Here is a 20,708-nt window from a genome sequence, read left to right as displayed (position 1 = left end):
ATTTGATTGCATAAAGTCACAAGGTTAACAAAAACTCACGTTGAATCTTGAGATGCACCACAAATTAAAAGGGCTTATGACAAACCAAAAAGAGAACCAGAGTTTGGCTTGTTTTGTAAGTCAAGTAAAGTCACTTTTATTCATACAACTCAAAATCACAACTTTCTCTGTGGGTTTTATAATTTGGATACATTTGATCATTAATTTGGATAAGGAAAAACTTCGCCAAAAAAGCCTATTAAGGGAACAAAAGGGGGCCTATATATAATTATATATGTTTGGGCACCCCATGTAAAGATTTGTATTAATGTGCATAAAGAAGCCAAGAAAAGATGGAAAAATCTCCAAAAGGCATCAAATGACAGATTAGACATTCGTAAAATATGTCACAAAAAGTTAGATTTTATTTCCATCATTTACACTTTCAAAATAACAGAAAACATAAAATGTTATCTGCAAAAGTTTGGGCACCCTGCAGAGTTTCTAGCATGCACCGCCCCCTTTGGGAAGCTGAGACCTGACAGGGTCATGGATTGTTCTCAATCATTGTCTGGAAGACCAGGTGATGTTAATCTTAAGGTTTTAAATGCCCAGACTCATCTGACCTTGCCCCAACAATCAGCACCATGGGTTCTTCTAAGCAGTTGTCTAGAAAACTGAAACTGAAAAAAGTTGACGCTCACAAAGCAGGAGAAGGCTATAAGAAGATAGCAAAGCGTTTTCATATGCCAATATCCTCTTTTCAGAATGTAATTAAGAAATGGCAGTCATCAGGAACAGTGGAAGTTAAAGCAAGACCTGGAAGACCAAGAAAAACTTCAGACAGAACAGCTCGCAGGATTGTGAGAAAAGCAAGTCAAAAACCCACGTTTGATTGCACGATCATCCAGAAAGACCTGGCAGACACTGGAGTTGTGGTACACCATTCCACTGTAAAGAGATACTTTTACAGATATGGTCTTCATGGAAGAGTCATCAGAAGAAAACCTCTTCTACGTCCTCACCACAAAAATCAGCATTTGAAGTTTACAGATGAACATATAGACAAGCCTGATGCATTGTGGAAACAAGTTCTGTGGACCAATGAGGTTAAACTTTTTGGCCAGAATGAGCAAAGGTAGGTTTGGAGAAGAATAGGCACAGAATTTAATGAAAAGAACTTCTGTCCAAATGTTAAGCATGGGGGGGTTCAATCATGCTTTGGGGTTGTATTGCAGCCAGTGGCACAGGGAACATTTCACGAGCAAAAGGGAAAATGGATTCAATAAAATTTCAGCAATTTTGGACGCTATCTTGATGCCATCTGGGAAAAAGCTGAAGTTAAAGAGAGGCTGGCTTCTACAAATGGATAATGATCCTGAACACACCTTAAAATCCACGGTGGATTACATTAAGAGGCGTAAACTGAAGGTTTTGCCATGGCCTTCACAATCTCCTGACCTCAACATAATTGAAAATCTGTGGATAGACCTTAAAAGAGCAGTGCGTGACAGACAGCCCAGAAATCTCAAAGAACTGGAAGACTCTTGGAAGGAAGAATGGGCGAAGATACCTCAAACAAGAATTGAAAGACTCTTGGCTGGCTACAAGAAGCGTTTCCAAGCTGTGATACTTGCCAAAGGGGGCAGTACAAGGTATTAACTCTGCAGAGTGCCCAAACTTTTGCAGATGCCATTTTTTTGTTTTTTTGAAAGTGTAAATGGTGGAAATAAAATCTAACTTTTTGTGAATTATAATACAAATGTAAAGTCTGTCATTTGATGCCTTTTGGAGATTTTTCCATCTTTTCTTGGCTTCTTTATGCACTTTAATACAAATTTTTACCTGGGGTGCCCAAACTTTCGAACCCCACTGTATACTGAGTAGACAGACAGTTACTAGATAGAATAGGAATAGTCTATTGGTCTGTTCTAATGGTCAATTATACAATTGTTTTCATGACTGTGACAAAACCCTATGGTTTCCCCATATTTAACGTGTACATATTCTGGCAAAATTCCGTGTAGGGAAACAGCCATAGACCAGTTGCATGTTGCATGCATGACAGTGTGCCAATTTGTAGACTTAAAGTCTTATAAATGTTCAAGAAAACCCCAACCACATCTCTGATAGAAAAAATGTTGCAACAAGCCATACAATGACATGCAAAATTAGTTTAGCTAAACCAAATATCTAGGGCTGTACCGATATGCAAAATAAAAGCGAAATCGCGGAACTGCTCCAAAAACCTGCATTGCTGAGTAAGAAGGCAGAATTGCGACACACCCCTTTAACTCCCAGAGTTATCCTTGCCATCCAGATCCAATACTATTACATCATTAAATTACTATTAGTATTAACGCTTTTGGTGCCTTAGCCGTGTTCGTCCATCCATCCATCCATCCATCCATCTTCGTCCGCTTATCCGTCGTCCGGGACCACCACCCTAGTCTGCCACTCCCTCTGCACCGTCCCAGACCTCCCTGCAATGTTGAAGAGGTGTGTCAACCAAGACAGCCCCTTCACACCCAGAGCTTTCAGCATTTCTGGAAAGATCTCAGTAATCCCTGGGGCTTTGCCACTGTGGAGTTGTTTAACTACCTCAGCGACTTCCATCAGGGAAATTGACAACAATCCCCCATCATCCTCCAGTGCTGCTTCAACCACAGAGGGTGTGATAGCTGGATTTAAGAGTTCCTCAAAGTGCTCCTTCCACCGCCCATTACTTACTCAGTTGAGGTCAACAGGATCCCATCCTTACTGTACACAGCTTGGATGGTTCCCCGCTTCCCCCTCCTGAGGTTTTCCAGAAGCACCTTGATGCCGAGTCTTCTCCAAACTTCTCCCCACCCGCTGCTTAGCTTCTTTCACGGCAGAGTCTGCAGCCCTTTGGGTCCTTTGGTACCTTGAAACTGCGTCTGGATCCCTCCAGGATAGTATGTCCCGGAAAGATTCCTTCTTCAGTCGGACAGCTTCCCTGACCATGGGTGTCCACCAGGGTGTTCGTGGGTTACCGGCCCTTGAGGCACCAAAGACCCTAAGACCACAGCTCTCCACCGCAGCTTTAGCAATGGAAACTTTGAACATTGCCCCCTCAGGTTCGATGCCCCCAGCCTCCACAAGGTTGCACAAAAAGATCCGACGGAGGTTTGAGTTATAAGTCCGTCGGACAGGGGCCTCCTCCAGACGTTCACAATATACCCGCACTACCCGTTTGGGCTTACCAGGTCTGCCCAGAGTCTTCCCCCATCCGCTGACCCAACTCACTACAAGATTGTGATCAGTTGACAGATCCGCCCCTCTCTTCACCCGAGTGTCTAAAACACACAGCCTCAGATCAGATGAAATGATTATAAAATCGATCATTGACCTTTGACCTAGGGTGCTCTGGTACCACGTACACTTATGAACATCCCTATGTTCGAACATGGTGTTTGTTATAGACAATCAATGACTAGCACAGAAGTCCAACAACAGACAACCACTCTGAGTTAGGTCAGGGACGCCGTTCCTCCCAATCACGCCTCTCCATCATTGCCCACGTGTGCGTTGAAATCCCCCAGCAGAACTATGGAGTCCCCCACTGGAGCCCCATGCAGGACTCCATTCAGGGTCTCCAAGAAGGCAGAATACTCTGAACTCTTGTTTGGTGAATATACACAAACAACAGTCAGAGTTTTCCTCCCCATCCCTCGCAGGCATAGGGACCTTCAACCGGGGTAAACTCCAACGCAGGGGCGCTCAGCCGGGGGCTTGTGAGTAAACAAACCCGGACACCAGGCGCTCGCTGACGAGCCCTCCATCTGGGCCTGGCCCCATGCGAGAGCCCCGGGCTTTGTTCCCCCTACAGCTTGGGAGGGGAATTCTCCATTACTTCTCCATGTAAATTCATCCAAAAGAGCAACACAAAATGAGAGCACTTGCTTTATTTTGAAAAGTCACTCCTCCAAACGGAAATCGTGTTCTGGCTAGTTGCTGTGGCAACAAGGATGTCCCTCAGTCTGTCACTGTTTTCTCCTTTGCTGCTTGTGCTTGGCTGGCGACGACATCTAACGGGGAACAAACAAAACAGACATGAGGATTTTCCGAAGGAGAAAAAGTGTCAACGTCTCCCACAAAACCACAGTCGTCGCCCATAGGTGACCCAGTAAAACTTGTAGGTTCAATTTTAACGTAGCAGTTAGCTAGCTAGCTAAGTTAAATGTATCAAGAGCGGCAGCGTCGGCGGCCGTTTGTCCGAGTTTAGCGAGCCGGGGACGGGGTGGCGATGAAGGACAGCGTGGCGCTTTTTCCACCAGATTTCCTTCAAAACAGGGCATATAGCACCAGACAAAACCAAGAGAGTTGCTTTTAATCTTCCAGTATAAAATTACTGCCCACTGCCAGCCAAAACTAAACTGTGCGATAATAACCATAATTCAGAGTGAGGTTAACGTTAACTAGCTGACGTTAGACAATAGAAAAGCTGGAAAGAGAGAATACTGCTACCGACGGGTAAACAAAGTTTTAAAAGTACGCTAAGCGCTATAGGTCTCCTGCCACTATCACTAGCTAGTTAGCTATCTAACTAACGAAACACGATTTCTTCCCAGGGTCCCACATTTGTTAGGGTTTTTGCTTTTAGATGTTTTATTTCAGACCGTGTATGGTCTCATGAAAAGCCATACTTTCTGTCATTGTGTTAGCTAGCTTTAGCTACTTATGGATGGAATTATAAGGAAAATAATAAATTCCCCTTTTGCTGGGGATCCTTGGACCCCCTTTGAAAACCACTGAGCTACAACAATAATTAGCTTTAGCCAAAGTTACAGGGATCTCTTGCTAGCTATACTTCTAGCACGAGTTTCCAAAGTTTTTCCGGGGACAGGTCTCTAAAACCGGGGACTGTCCCCAGAAACCGTCTGGTCACCCTATCCCAAACCTAAGAAACCATCAAGACATTTCTGTCGCCTCAATGAACAAAAAATTATTGAGCCACCTATTTTACAGGAAAGGCGTATCATTAACGCAGAGAGTATTACGTGGAATAATTTTTTTCAGATTTCATGTCTTCATGATTGTAGTCTTTCGCACTAAAAAACGTTACACGTTTTAGAAGATGTGGTTGAACAGAGAAGTGCCGGTAAACTTCCGGCCTTGTTTCAGTAGTACCGACATTTTTTTAATAGAAGCCTGGGGCTCAATGCTAGTGTGAAGGCTGCTATGTCTAATGCCTGGCAGCTAATGGGGATTAGTCTTTTGAAAACTAGTTCAAATAAAAAGTTCCTTAATTCAAGTATCATTTGAGGCACATAACCATCTTCTTTGCCATTGAAGTAACTGTTTGATATTTATATAAGTGACTGCACTAAAAAATAGAAAACCTGGGGAAAGTATTATGGAATATCAGTGATAGCATTTTGAATTAGTTCCAAAACTTCTCACGATATGAATTCATGCAAAATAATTTGTTTGTTTGGCGTAATGCTACTGCCTATTAGCATTAGTTACATTGGAGCCAAAGGCCACAGCCGAGCATTTTCTACATGAAACCAGAGCTTGCCAGCTGCATAATTTTGGATTGACTTTACAGTGGATAAAAGCCACCACAGCCCTTGGTTATGTAAACGAGATGCATCCTGGGACTGCAAAAGCAGCACTCAGACTCAACTCAGGTAAAAATGTTAGTTTGGAGGAATACGTGTAGAGAATAGTCAAGCCCACTGGTGTCTTGTCAGTTCATATACATTCTTTAGACATACAAATGAGTGAAGCTCTTAATATAAAGTTGTCCATTTAATAAAATAGATTTGCAAGCAAAATACAGACATTTGCGTTAGCACTCAGTTGTTTCTCAGCTAATGTTGAAAAACAAATATCCATGATTGACATTATTACAGCTACAAAAAACAAAACATGAGTCTTAACCCCTACTTTTATTGGTTGTACAGTCACAGCTGTTCGTCTGCCACACAGTTATTAAAATGCCATTCAAGCTGCTACGTTGCATTGCCAATGGTACAAAATTAAAACATCAACCCAAAGTGGAATGGCTACAAAAGAGAGCAAAACATTTTCTTGCACTTTGTGACACTGTTTAGCACATACAAGTCCTAGGGGTGTTACAGTAGCAAGGAAAGCATATGCAGATAAGCAGTCTTAAGCTATTAAAAACTAGAATGGGCTAAAAAAAAAAGAAAAGAAGAGGGAATTACCACAGAAAAGGAAGCCAATAATTAATATTGTGGCTTTTGATTAACAGCGATATCATCGGTTAACTTTTTTTCCCCCCATCATATGACATTTTTGATGATGTGTCCTTTAATCTTGGACCTAAATGTACATTTCTTTGCCGACTTCTGCTGCCCTAAAAAGTTGAAGCAAAAACAGCCAAATTTTCATCTTCAAATGTGACTGGAGAAAAGAAAATTCTGTTCCACACTGAGAGGTACATGATGCTCTTCAGTGAGGATATTAACGTTGACTTGACTGGAATTATGACCAAAAAGTAAGTCCACATTATGGGTGCATTGCTATCTACTTACAACTTTTACTGAATGGCACACAGGTGTATAAACCAGTAAAAACAAAAAGGACTTAGAAAGAAAAGATAGTTTATGCATTCTTTGGGTAGGTAAATCCTTATTAAAATGTTTAAACTCATCTAACTTTTTATCAATACATGATTAAAAAGCAAATCTTAAATAACATCAGTGATGTTTTTCTGTGCTGGATGGAAGGGTTTGTAATCCTAAATGGCAAGAAATAAAAATGAAGATGTAATCAGGCGTCTGTGTGTTTACAGGTTCAACCCTCGCATCCATCACCGGTCCATCATGCTGAGGATCATCTCAGGAGTGAGGTCTCCGTTCGCTGGGGCTTCAGACTGCTGCACTTCCGGTGCCGTCCCTTGTTCCTGGGGCATCTCCTCCAGCTGGATGGTTGGATTTCCTCCACCGACCACCACCTCCTGTGCAGCTTCATCGTTGCCATCCAAGTCATCGGCTCCAACTTCTTTCTTCACAATTATGTCATCCACCTCTCCAGTAACCTCGTCCTCCACACGGATGATAGCAGCCGCTGTTAAGAGTTTCAGGTTAGATTCAAGTACTATAAGATATAAATACATTTGACAATGTTAAATTGATTTTTATTAATTTTTTTAAAGGAAAAACTAATGATTTGATATTTTAGCTATGTACTAGTGATTAGCAGCTATCAAATCTCACTTTGTGAGCTCGGAAACAGTTAAAAACATTCCCAAAAGTATCGTAGTTCAACACTTACTGTCTAGTTTGCTCTTTGGGGGCCGTCCACGTTTCCTCTTGACTGGTGGCCCCACAGGGGCTGGAATAGGGACAACTGGTGGGGCCTGTTCCACCTCAATCTCACTTAGCCCCTCTTCTTCCTCTACCTCATCCAGTTCATCTGCTACAGATGAATGAGTAAGGATATCATGCAGATATTAGATTTTGACATCAGCATGTGCCAAATAATTGCAATACAATTGCCTGTACAATCTTCACTAACTCAAAGTGTTATGTTATCAAGACTGAGGATTCTGCAGGCCAAAACATTTTTTCCAGCTCATCCAGCTAGGTTAAATGACAAATAGGCCCTTTGGCCTATTCTCTACAAATGTAATTGCATATTCTGATGTCAAATTGAGGGACTGCTTCACAGAATACCAGATTTGCAACATACAGTCAGGTCCATAAATATTTGGACATCAACACAATTCCAATCTTTTTGGCTCTATACACCACCACAATGGATTTGAAATGAAACAAACAAGATGTGCTTTATCTGCAGACTTTCAGCTTTAATTTGAGGGTATTTACATCCAAATCAGATGAACGGTGTAGGACTTACAACAGTTTGTATATGTGCCTGCCACTTTTTAAGGGACCAAAAGTAATGGGACAGATTAATAATCATAAATCAAACTTTCACTTTTTAATACTTGGTTGCAAATCCTTTGCAGTCAATTACAGCCTGAAGTCCGGAACGCATAGACATCACCAGACGCTGGGTTTCATCCCTGGTGATGCTGTGCCAGGCCTCTACTGCAACGGTCTTCAGTTCCTGCTTGTTCTTGGGGCATTTTCCCTTCAGTTTTGTCTTCAGCAAGTGAAATGCATGCTCAATCGGATTCAGGTCATTGACTTGGCCATTGCATAACATTCCACTTCTTTCCCTTAAAAAACTCTTTGGTTGCTTTCGCAGTATGCTTTGGGTCATTGTCCATCTGCACTGTGAAGTGCCGTCCAATGAGTTCTGAAGCATTTGGCTGAATATGAGCGGATAATATTGCCCGAAACACTTCAGAATTCATCCTGCTGCTTTTGTCAGCATTCACATCATCAATAAATACAAGAGAACCAGTTCCATTGGCAGCCATACATGCCCACGCCATGACACTACCACCACCATGCTTCACTGATGAGGTGGTATGCTTTGGATCATGAGCAGTTCCTTTCCTTCTCCACACTCTTCTCTTTCCATTACTCTGGTACAAGTTGATCTTGGTCTCATCTGTCCAAAGGATGTTGTTCCAGAACTGTGAAGGCTTTTTTAGATGTTGTTTGGCAAACTCTAATCTGGCCTTCCGGTTTTTGAGAATCACCAATGGTTTACATCTTGTGGTAAACCCTCTGTATTCACTCTGGTGAAGTCTTCTCTTGATTGTTGACTTTGACACACACATACACCTACCTCCTGGAGAGTGTTCTTGATCTGGCCAACTGTTGTGAAGGGTGTTTTCTTCAACAGGGAAAGAATTCTTCGGTCATCCACCACAGTGGTTTTCTGTAGTCTTCCGGGTCTTTTGGTGTTGCTGAGCTCACCGGTGCGTTCTTTTTTTAAGAATGTTCCAAACAGTTGATTTGGCCACACCTAATGTTTTAGCTATCTCTCTGATGGGTTTGTTTTGATTTTTCAGCCTAATGATGGCTTGCTTCACTGATAGCGACAGCTCTTTAGATCTCATATTGAGAGTTGACAGCAACAGATTCCAAATGCAAATAGCAGACTTGAAATGAACTGTGGACCTTTTATCTGCTCCTTGTAAATGGGATAATGAGGGAATAACACACACCTGGCCATGGAACAGCTGAGCAGCCAATTGTCCCATTACTTTTGGTCCCTTAAAAAGTGGCAGGCACATATACAAACTGTTGTAAGTCCTTCATCTGATTTGGATGTAAATACCCTCAAATTAAAGCTGAAAGTCTGCTGATAAAGCACATCTTGTTTGTTTCATTTCAAATCCATTGTGGTGGTGTATAGAGCCAAAAAGATTGGAATTGTGTTGATGTCCCAATATTTATGGACCTGACTGTATACAATACCTGTGTCATCACTATCGTCCTTCCTGGCCTGCATCTTCCTCTTCCTGCCCCGACGAGCCTTTTTGGGTGCAGGAGTTCCATTTTCTTCTTCTTCTTCTATAACCTCACCCGTGCAGTTCTCAGAGTGACGCAGCATTGTGTTCTAAGGACCACACATAACCATCACAACTTACTGTTAAAATTTATATTTAATAATAATAATAAAAAAAAAAGGGGGGGGGGGGGCTCAGTCTTACCCTGCGGGTGAACGTCTTGTTACACTTGCCACATACAAAAGCAGTGGGGACAAAGTTGGGATCATGGTAGCGCTTGTAGTGCATGTCCAGAAGCTGCTTCTGCCTAAATGTTTTCTCACACTGGCTGCAGGCAAACGGCTTCTCCCCCGTATGTGTACGTTTGTGCATTACCATGTGACGTTCCTATGGAGGTAATAGGTTAGAGAAAAATAGGCATTTAGAAGTATAAAAATGCAATATAAGCAATAAAATTAACATTGCGCAAGGGTTTCATTTTCCACTTAACACGCACTTGTCTGCAGCAGTAGTCACACTGTTCACAGCGGAAGCGTTTCTCATTCTTATGGGTCTTCTGGTGTTGGATGAGAGCGTATCGTTCATGAAACACAGCATCACAGTAACGACATTTCTTTCCCTTCTCAATAAAAGAGTGCTGCTTCCGCAAGTGAACACCTGGAATACAAACAGTAAAGACATGAAAATCTGTTTGAAAAATGTTACTTTAGCCTATTATATAAATTAAGAAATGCTTCTGAAGCCTTCCCTTTGTCCGATACCTCTCTACAAGGATTATATTTACACACCAAAAGATTACAATGATTGGAGCCGGCATGTTTACATACTTTGTGATCTTAAGCTCTAAAGACCCCAATAAAACCTAGCCTTCCCAGCACTTACTCAGTTTTATTTTCTGCATATGGTCACATTGAGTTTTAAGTAAAATGCAGCACTTAACTCACCAAGGTCACTCTTGCGTGCAATGACAGTATCACAGTGTGGGCAGTGGAACTTGGCTACGTTCTCTGTGTGTTTCTGCAGAATATGCATCTTCATGGTGCCGCTCTGTGTGAAACGTGCATGGCAGATGTAGCACTCGTATGGCTTTTCACCTACACCAAAGAGGAGAGAATTTAGTACGTGAGATACAGTACTCTCCTCAAACTGGGAGTAACCCTTCTTTCAGCCAATAGATGGTTCAAGTACTGTATGTTACCTGAATGCGTCCTCATGTGTCTCTTCAGCTTGTAAGTGTCTCTGCTAGCATAGCTGCACAGACTGCACTGGAAAGGTCGCTCCCCTGTATGAGAGCGGATGTGCCTTTTCAACTTACTGACCTAGAAAAAAAAAAAGAAGACTGGCAAATTAGAATAAGAGATTATCCCAGAGTGCCAGTCACAGACAAGTCCTTAACACAGATCAACATGCGATTAACTTGCCTCCACGCTGCAATAGTCACACATGGAGCACTTGAAGGGCTTCTCATGTGTGTGTTTGTAGCGACGATGACGCACCAACTCACCGCTGGTCACAAATGCCATGTCACAATCTGTGCATTTATGCGGCCTAGTGCCTAAAGAAATGGAAGTGAGAATGAAGGAACACCGCCAAGATTTATTGATACATATTCTACATCTGAGTTGACTAAAAAGTAGCATGAAGCATGGATGAAAGTACAGAATGGGATAAATAAGAAAATCCAAGTGAATTCTCAAGCTTACCAAAGTTTAAAGTCTTAACGTACAGATTTATCTAAATTATAACAAACTAGTAAAAAAAAACATTTAACAAGTGTAAGTGTACGTTTTTGCATTACCTGTGTGTGTATTGAGGTGGTTTCTCAGCAGTGTGACAGTTCGAAAGGCTCGTCCACACAAGTGACACTTATGTGGTCTCTCATCTGTGTGGCTCTTCATGTGTCTGTCCAGGTTGGAGCGTCTTGGACAGGTGTAGCTACACAACTCACACTGGAAAGTCTTCTTTACACCTGGACACACCATTTTAGTATTATAATAAGAACCTCACATCATATAATCTAAAATGAGTCTTTTTCAGCATAATGTTCAGATAGCTAAAGAAACTGTTTAAACCTTTTTTCTTGATTTTGGTGGGCTTTGGTGGCTTCATGTTGCCCACAACCTTCTCAGCATTCACTTCTGACAGCAACCCCTCCTGCTGCTCTTCTTCAAAGTCATACACAGAAACATCCATGTCACGATCACCCTCTCCGTAGCGCAGACGGCTCTTCTTTCCTTTCTTCCCCCTACTACGGATACTAGTGATGGGCTGGTACTCTGGGTCCTTGGACCATTCTGGCTGTTCTTCCTCAGGAACAGTGGCTTCGACTTCTGCTGCCTCTTCCTCATCCTCCACATCTCCCCTCACCACTTGAAGCTCCTCGTGGGCTGCTTGAAGCTCCTCCTGCTCTACGGTCTCTACCTCACCATTGGCACCCACTTTTACCACCTAAAAGAACATTACGAATGGTATTGTGACCATACTCAAAGGGAGTTCACTGAGTGTGCCAAGTTGATCATAACTAAAATGGGCCAATCTTCTTTCACAGGAGCCATGAGTTATTTTCTCACCTGAAATCCCTCAGGCAAAGGAAGAGTGTGACAGATAACCGGATCTGTGTCCTTGTTAGCAGTTGATGCATCAACATAGGTGGCCTGGAGCCCTTCTACAGTTGTTGTTGTGACAGGTACATGCACCAGCTGAAGCTGTCCAAGACCTAATGCAGCCCCTGTCTGCTCCTCCATATTCACCACCTACATAGAAGAAAGCACCTTTTCAACGTGATGCATGACAAAAACATTTCACAACAAGACCAGTTACAGATAATCCAACATTAGATTAGAATAAACTTTATTGCTTATAACGAGTGCTAAACCAACCTGTAGCGTGATGATCTGACCCTCATCTCCACCAGAAACAGTCATTGTGCCGCCGCCCTCCAACACCTCGTCTTCATTTGCAGCAGAGTCGGATCCAGAGCGTCCATCACCATCATCTCCATATTGTCAGCCACCTCCCCCTGTGTAGTTATGACTGCCCCTTGTATTAGAGCCTCACCACCTCTGGCAGGACCTTTCCTTCAGGAGCCAGGGCAGCAGTCTGAGTGGTCTCCATGGAAACGATCTCACCCTCCATGGTGATAGGCCAACCGATAGCCTTAACAGAGAGGACATGTATCAAAAAATAAATAGACAGGCAAGTAAAGGGACATCCTTTACTCCTGCTAAGCTGGCCCGGTGACTCGAGGACATCACACTGGAGCTACACACAAAGACATGTGGTTATATTATTATTGTAGTTGGTCCCCAGTGGACTTCTTTAGCCATTTTTCCCTTCAAGCTTTTTGAGGGTTAAGGATGTGAAATAACATTTTTTTTTTATATGAACACAACTTTCCTAAGGAGGACACTTAACCCCCCCCCCCCCCCCCAATTTATTTTCTGTAGTGATAGTAAATAAATTGAAATAGTTTAGTGTTATATAATGTACTGGGTTACTAAAAAGTGTCATATATAGACCATACTTCTACCATAGGGAGCAGTTATGTATAGCATGTCACATATTACGCTTAGGTGAATATAAAGAACATAAAGGACATCCTGGTATGGCCTGACTTATAGATGGGATTTATATAAAAATATATCTCACTGACACATCTGGCTGATGGGTTGATCTTAGAGTAAAACTCAAGTGAGCAATTTGTTGTGAAAAAGCAAACGTGTTAGTTTATCATGCATAATCCCACTGTAGTACTGTCCAACAGTGAGGACAACTTTGGAAAAGTGACTATTTACGTCTTCCTGTGGTGATTAGGCAATGATAACAGTCGATCAATCAATCGATACTTCGGCATCACGCGTTCGTCTATCGTAATAACGCTTAACTTACTTCTCGTAATCAGTCGCAAAATGATACATTGTTAAAACGATACAAACTAACGGTTACTAAAACATCAACTCTTGTCAGTTTACTCGGAAGGCGCGAGTAACGTTACGTCTGAAAACAGGAAACAAAGGGCAGGATAAGATGGACGTCAGGCCTAAACAAAGTTAAAACAGAAGTACTAATACATACAACCACCCCCGTGCAAATACCGCAAAATACAAGCCGAAAAGCAAAATGCTCAATTGAGACATGGAGTTACCGTTTATAGACAGATTTAGTGCGTTTTGGATAACGATAGAGGGAGACAAACACCCCCCGCCAGCCGCCTGGTCGGTAAGCCCTACCGTGACACCTAGAGGCCGGCGACGGCTCCTACAAAAACGTTTCCGTATTAGAGGAAAAGTAGCGGCTTCACTTACTCTCGACTGCTTCTTCCTCCCGTTATATTCAGTCGGATGCTCGGTGTATCTGATTGCTCTTCAGTTCCTGTGTGAACGTCCGTACGTGTTGAGCGCCGGACTAATAATTTTCTCCCGCTTAGGAAGAGTGGGCCTAACACAAAATGGCGGCCCTTAAGACCTATCGCGGCTGCGCAAACACAGAACCCGAGGGACTAAAGGGGCGTGGTCGAGCTGTGGCTGGGTGATGGGCGCCAGATTTGAATTCAGCCGTGGGGACTGGGCGCGGCGACCGGAAACTGACTAACTGACTACTAGATTAGTGATTACTTTTCGGACAACGAATGCAGATCAATATTGTATGATAGAGTGACTAGACCTCCAACAACGTCTAATCGTAAAAAATAAATAAAAAAAACATCTAATTGTATTTAAATCGAAATTACAAGTAATTTTGTGAATTAAAGCAATTCATAAAGTAAGTCACAAGAGGGCAGTATGAGTGTAGCCTATGTGTAGGGCGGGCCTCACAACACAGAAAGTCGTGATTGTAGGCTACTTACCATTCTCAAGGATTTGAATGTATAATTTAAAGGTTATCATAGAGTAGATTGAAGATGGCATTTTTACATCCAAATAATGACTGTAGCCTATTGGTGATATTTGGTTACCAACTGGCATAAAAAAAGAAAATTGATAGGCCTACTGTCCCAAATCCTAATATTACCATGGCTAGAAACTGGAGGGAGAAATTAGCTGCTGGGTCCTCACACTCTCTGTTTAGTGTTATCAGTTTTTGTCACTAGACTACTTCAAGGCCCCAGATTTATTGTTTGATAATTTTGGTTGAAAAGGTTAAATTAGAAATAGCCTATGCAACATTTATAAATAAATAAATTCTAAAATAAATGGTAGGCCCTGGTGGTTTAGGAGTTTAACAGTAGGCTACTCACATCAATCCCACCATCCATGGTTCAAGTCTGACTGCGCTCTTTTGTTGCAAGTCATACCCCTGGTGATATCTGGACAGAGTGAGCCCTAAAGTTAAACTGCTTATTTAACCAAAATTTTAATCTCATCTGGTCTTAAAATTGTATTTGATCTTTTGTTAGCTCATTGTTCAACAACAAAAACTCATTGTCATTGTGTTCTAACTTGAGAAATTTAGTTTTTGTTATGACCTGCTCTAAGAAGCAATAGGTATTTTATATATATATATATATATATTATATATATATATATATATATATATATATAATATAACATTGTCTCTTAGTTAAATTAACATAGTCTATTACATCTGCACTCTAGCACTAAAATATTACTTATTACTCCACATGGAAAATCTGACATGGGTTCATAAGTGCAAAACAAGTTATCTCTGGTTGTTTGTTGACCGCTCAGTTAGGAGACAGGCCTTTCCGTAGGCCTACCTGAAGAAACAGAGATAAAATAAACATGATCCCCATTGAGAAATTGTGCGGATTTGGCCAGTTAGTTAAACTATTACAGTCATAAATCAATGTTGAATGTCTACTCTGCCCTTGGAAACCAGTGTAAATACTATATTTATATCAAAGTGTTTCAAACTGGGAATCAAGCTGCCTGGTTCGAATATCAAATATTTAAACACAATTCCCATGAAACTCCCTACACAGGGGAATTAGTATTATAAGATACACAGAGATTGGTGCTTGTGGGTGTTTCAGTGTCTGTGTCTTATTTTATGGGTTCTGAGCAAGTTTTACAGCTCATATTCAAGATAAATAATCCTCCAGGACTATTTGGGACATTTTCATCTTGTATCAGTGAGACATCTTGCTTTGAATTACAGCCCTTCTGAGCATCTTTTCCGCATATAAAATAAATTATTAATTTGTTACATAACCAATAGAACATGTTGTTCATTTCAGCCGTTTCCATTGCAGTATATAGCCTACTCATATGTATGTCCCTGTTATAGACTAGGATGCAGGGATGTAACAAATGTCACTGTTGTCATTTTATTCCTCCATCTCTCAGCCTCTTTTTATTTTATCACCATCTTTTTCTCATGGTTTTCCTCTCGGAGGGGAGGGGACAGAGAAAAGGCGAGGTTCTGTTTTCAAATCTGTCAGTCTAGCCAGCCTGGCCCCTCCCACCTCAGTGGAGGCATTACATACTGCTGCTGCTTGCGCTCTTAGCAACGGTGCCTCAGCAACAGAGCCACGGCAACAGAGCTCCACGGCAACAGCGTGCCGTGTCTCCCCAATGGAGCTGCCATTGGGCGGACCAGCGCTCAGGCACTACACCCAGAGCAGACCAAGACCTCACCGACAAAAACTGAACTATCGTCCCAGCAGACCACAGGTACTGTGAGGAGGATCAGAGAGGTAGTTTTTTTTAAAGATGGAGTGTGAGAGAAAAGGTGTTGTGTGTGATGAGAGAAAATGGAAGGGAGGGAGAGAGGAGAGATGTAATAGGGTACAGAGGGGAGAGGCAGGGGGAAGGGAAGGAATGAGAGGGAGTGCTATAAAAGATGCCTGGTCCCTGCTTGAATAAGGTTGTCCCATTGTACTGGTCACCGGCTGTTTGATGAACCCACACTTGGTATTTTCTGCGTGTAAGAGCATGACGACTATGAATGAGTGTGAGTGGTAGTTTGGTATGAATGTCTTCTCTTTCTCTCACTGAAAAATACTACTGCTGTTTTGATTTTTGCATGGGATTGTATCCAAATGTGTGTTATCATCTCCATTTTTCACAGAGCTGATCATGTTGTCACAGAGCCATTAGGCTGTAGACATTCACTCACTTGGAGCCAATGACCAGGGATACAAAATTCAAACAATCCCCCCTCATGTAACGGTGACTTCTACTAAATTTGTGTTCTGCAGTCAACCTCCTGGTTTTTATTGCGACTTGTGGCTACAGATGTTAATATGATCAGGGTGATGCAACACTGCAATTTTGATATTGCATTACCTACACATTAGCAAAATTAGTTATTTTGCTTTTATTCTCAAGTGACCCCCCCCCCCCGTTGTACGTTACTGAGCAACTGACTCTCATGAGACGGGTTTGTAGCATGACTAGATGAGAGATTCAAACCAAAATACACCTATAGAGGCAGAAGAAACAGTAGTGCCATAGTGTGTGGGTTTTTCATAGGTGCCGGTTATGTAATGTAAAGTTACATGTGATACAAGTTGCTCTTCAACATCAGTTTGTTAGATCATTGGTGTGAATTGTTTCTCAATGCATGTGTGTTAATTAGGAGACGATAATTGAGAGTGACAATGAAGTCCTTGACTCATGGGGAGAGTTGATGAAGGAGTTGAAGAGTTCTTTACTAAGAGAGTACTTCCTACTGATACACTGTGAGTATCAACATCTGCCCGATTTGCCTCTTCATTGATCCTTGATATATAGCTAATCTAAACATACTTATGATAAAAATATACATATTCAATAGAACTGAATGCACACAATATTGGTTTGATTGACAGTATATTATCCTTTAGGAATAAGCAAGATGAGGAATCTATCACAGTGCACGAAGTGGCTCCTGCCAGCTCTGTCCCTTGTCCACCACCCCCGACAAAAACACTCAGGAGGAAACTCGGAGATTTCTTTACACTCAAAAAGAGAAGAGGTCTGAAATCAGAAACAAGCCAGGAGGGGCGACCCAAAAAGGCCTCCATCGCTGATCTCATTCGCCCGCTCAGGGAGGTTGCCAGAGCTGAGAAAGAAAAAGATAAGGACAAAGTCAAGGAACACGACAAGGAAAATGAAAAGGAGAAAATGAAAGAACATCCGAGTGCTGTTACTGGAGAGTCAGCTGTTCAGGAGACACCTGGTTCTCTGCTGAGAGGTGAAACTGTGCCTCCCCGTCGAGCTCTCAGAGAGGGGAAGTCCCAGTCTCTCATTTTGCTGTCTGGATCAGCCGCAGCAGGGACTACTAATGCCAGAAACACTTCAAAGGTGAGTGTTAGTTGAGTTTAAGTCATATATAAATTTAGATCATTGGATATGTTTTTTTTTTTTAAAGCGCTTACTACTCTCCTGTTGTTGATTTCAGAAACAATTTGAAGGCCAACATAGTTTTGAACAGAAACTTCATCTCATGCTTCAACGTATTGGAGTTTCCAAAGTCCAGCCAGGAGAGACACAGGTGTGTGACTGTGTATGTCTGAATTTACATATGTACACTGTAGGAGTCTTCAGAAGTGTTTAATTGTTTCTTTTATTCTTGTAGAATCAGGAGGGAGAGATGAAAAAAGCAGAATCTGAAGGTATGTCCCTTTATCTCTTTTAATAGGATTAAAATCCTCTCTGCTCCCACTTAGTATGAATGAAGCAGAAATAATCTTTGAATTTAGGGGATTTTTATCAAAAGGAGAGACTTTTAAAACATGGTTCACTTCTCTGTTATAAAGATGTAATGTCCCTTTGGGCGGATAAGACTGCTCTCCATCCACAATAGTGACATAATAGTGAATTAATTCCTTCTTTAAATGATCTTTGTGTCTCAGGTACTATCATTGACAGTAAACCTGAGCCACCACCTACTTTCACAAAACCTCGAACAATGTCTGCATCATCAGGTAAAAAACAAGCACTCATTTACGTTTGCATACAGAATGTATATGAGAAGCAAAATAATATACACATTGCATTATTTCTTTAGATACAAGACATCAAATTCGCCCAAGCCTGTCAGCACACGAGTCAGCTGGGAAACCCGCTTTGCTTCCAAAGCCCCTTATCAAGCCAGGTCCACCCCCCACAACATCTGGCCGCAACACACCTGAGAACGAGCTAGCCCAAATACAGGAAGGGGAGACAAACACGCCGACTAAACTGAGTCCAACTGCAGCTCCGTCGACTCCTGCTGCTCCTACACCCACTACTACCACTACTCCTACTGTACTGACAATCTCAAACTCAGTCCCAGACTCAACCAATTTTGCAAATTCTGTACCTCCCTCTGACACAGATATATGCACTGACTTTGTTAACCCCGCTGCAGCAGCTACAACACCCACAAATGTTACAGAGACTGACAGAAAACCTTCAATCCATGAAGATAATGCTACTATCACTGACTATGACTCCACCTTTACGGCAACCCTTACAAGCACCACTACACCCACAGTTTTAGTTACTTCAACTTCCTTTGAGTCCATGACTCCAATCCTCTCTGTCACTTCCAACTCAACAACAATAACTACGCCTTCCATTACCACCTCAGAAACACTTTCTGCTCACAGCAATGAAAGCTTGGTTTCCACAACATCAACAAATCTGTCAACTAAATCAACTTTCCCAGATCCAAATTGTGTCCCCTCCATCGACGCTACTCCTGCTGCTGGTGGTGATGCAGCTATTTCGTTCATCACCACAGCTTCTTCACCCTCCACCAGCATATCAGATGTGCCACCAGGCTTGTCTGCTCCTGCTAATTCAGTTACTGAAGCTTGTTATGATACTACTTCAGTCACCTGTACTAGCTCTGTACCTTTAGCTTTATCAGTCACAAAAACAACATCTCCACCTCCTAACTTGAGTGATATCATTTCAACTGCAGTTTCACCCATCGCCTCAATTACTTCTTCCTCCCCCCTGATCTCTTTTGCCCTTCCTCCCACCATCTCCACCTCTTCCACCACCACTACAAGCCCAACACCCACCGACTGCATGAACTCTATCTCTGCTTCCATCATTACTCACCCAGCCACCCCTGGCCCTGCTGATACCTCTGTTCCCTCCACTTCTTCCAGTGAAACAGACACCACTTCCACCACCACCACCAGTTTAAACCGTGCAGATATCACTTCCACCACCAATTCAGCTACCACAGCTGCAGTTTGCTCCCCACTCATGACTGACTCAGACCCACCTTACACTGACAACATCAGCACTACCCTCACACCAACTACTGATAACTCAAGTGCTACTTCTCCTCATTTGACCAGTCCAGCCCCCTCTAATGGTCGTCCAGTCCAGGACAATGACGATCAGCCATCTCCTGAAGAAAGATCTAGTGTAGAGCATGCAGAAAAGGGCACAGGTAAGTTTTGAGTTCTGTGAGTATGTATTGTATGCTTGTATGTAATTCTCTGCTCTAATAAGTATGTTGAATGGTGTGTTATTTTCCTCTCTCAACAGCAGATGAGGAGCTTGCAATGGTTCGAAACAGCGAGCAAACTGAGATGGATGAAAGTAAGAAAGTCGGCAACAGTGGAGAGAAGAACGAGAATGAAAACGAGAAACCAGCTCTCACTTCTGACAGCAAAGTCATAATAAAAGAAGTGCAGAAAGAAAGTGTTAAACCTGAATTAGACACAATGAAAGCCGAAGTGGGAAAGGCTGAACCTGCATCAGGGAAAGAGGATGAGCTGTGCAGCGACAAGGGGGAGATGGAAGGTCAAAAGCAAGAAGAGGTTGATAAGTAAATCAAAAATAAAGAAATAGCTAAACACGGGACCAACTACTGTGACGGGGGCAGGAGAGGCCACAGTAAAGGGTAAAGGAAGAGGGGGGGGTGATGATCCATGGCACTTCCTACAGGGACCACCACATTACAGCAGCACACCACAAAGGGTGGGCCACTGGACCAAAGAACTGAGATCCCCTTGTGTGTTGTAACCAACAAATCCAGCAGTGTCTTTGTCCTTTTTTAACTTTTGTTTGAATTTTTGCATTGCACGTATGATTATGTATCATAAGACAACTACTGTGGTAAAATACACCATGTTTACAATAGATGGATAAGAGACATAGTTATGAATATTAAATGGAATATTGAATAAACTGAATCATTCCCTGTGCTTTTTGTGTGACTGCATAAATTACTAACAAATTAATTTTTTCTGACAAGAAAGCTATACTCAAGGTACACTTTTGTCTTTTTTTGGAGCCCATGGTCTTCATCAGTTCCCATGGAGATAGCTTAGTTGATCAGAGGTGGTTATATCATTGTCTCTGTTCAACAATGGTCTTTGGTTCCAGAATAGCTTGATTTGCTGAGAAGGGCTGTGAAATGTTGAAAGCTCTAAAAAAAAGCCAGTAAGCAAATAGGATAAATAGGTCTGCTTTATAAA

The 20,708-nt window shown here is 42.1% G+C and overlaps 2 protein-coding genes across 4 annotated transcripts; one reads left to right on the top strand and one right to left on the bottom strand.

Moving 5' to 3' along the window:
* Positions 1–5,743: 5,743 nt before the first annotated feature.
* LOC116688007 (transcriptional repressor CTCF-like) lies at positions 5,744–12,494 on the bottom strand. The gene is given in 14 exon segments (XM_032513780.1): positions 5,744–7,038; positions 7,246–7,389; positions 9,309–9,450; positions 9,545–9,727; positions 9,837–9,997; positions 10,285–10,434; positions 10,539–10,659; positions 10,762–10,895; positions 11,139–11,309; positions 11,413–11,788; positions 11,911–12,093; positions 12,220–12,290; positions 12,293–12,398; positions 12,401–12,494. Coding segments are annotated over 14 exon segments (2,274 nt in total). The 5' UTR covers positions 12,476–12,494; the 3' UTR covers positions 5,744–6,781.
* Positions 6,834–20,423, top strand: LOC116687989 (mucin-5AC). Of its 3 annotated transcripts, none has more exons than XM_032513763.1 (8): positions 6,834–7,054; positions 16,880–16,982; positions 17,127–17,586; positions 17,684–17,776; positions 17,861–17,897; positions 18,138–18,209; positions 18,293–19,675; positions 19,774–20,423. In XM_032513763.1, the coding sequence occupies exons 2-8, from the start codon at positions 16,918–16,920 to the stop codon at positions 20,058–20,060; spliced, it is 2,397 nt and encodes a 798-aa protein (XP_032369654.1). In that variant the 5' UTR covers positions 6,834–7,054; positions 16,880–16,917; the 3' UTR covers positions 20,061–20,423. The 3 variants fall into 3 exon arrangements, with proteins under 3 accessions (XP_032369654.1, XP_032369662.1, XP_032369645.1); XM_032513771.1 differs by lacking the exon at positions 6,834–7,054 and adding an exon at positions 14,917–15,972 and having other exon boundaries at positions 19,777–20,423; XM_032513754.1 differs by lacking the exon at positions 6,834–7,054 and adding an exon at positions 14,920–15,972.
* Positions 20,424–20,708: the final 285 nt, after the last annotated feature.

This window comes from Etheostoma spectabile, chromosome 1, assembly GCF_008692095.1.
Source record: "Etheostoma spectabile isolate EspeVRDwgs_2016 chromosome 1, UIUC_Espe_1.0, whole genome shotgun sequence".
In the NCBI taxonomy this organism is placed as follows: domain Eukaryota; kingdom Metazoa; phylum Chordata; class Actinopteri; order Perciformes; family Percidae; genus Etheostoma; species Etheostoma spectabile.
The sequence above is the reverse complement of the archived record's forward strand: the minus strand, read 5'-3'. Positions and strand labels throughout refer to the sequence as shown.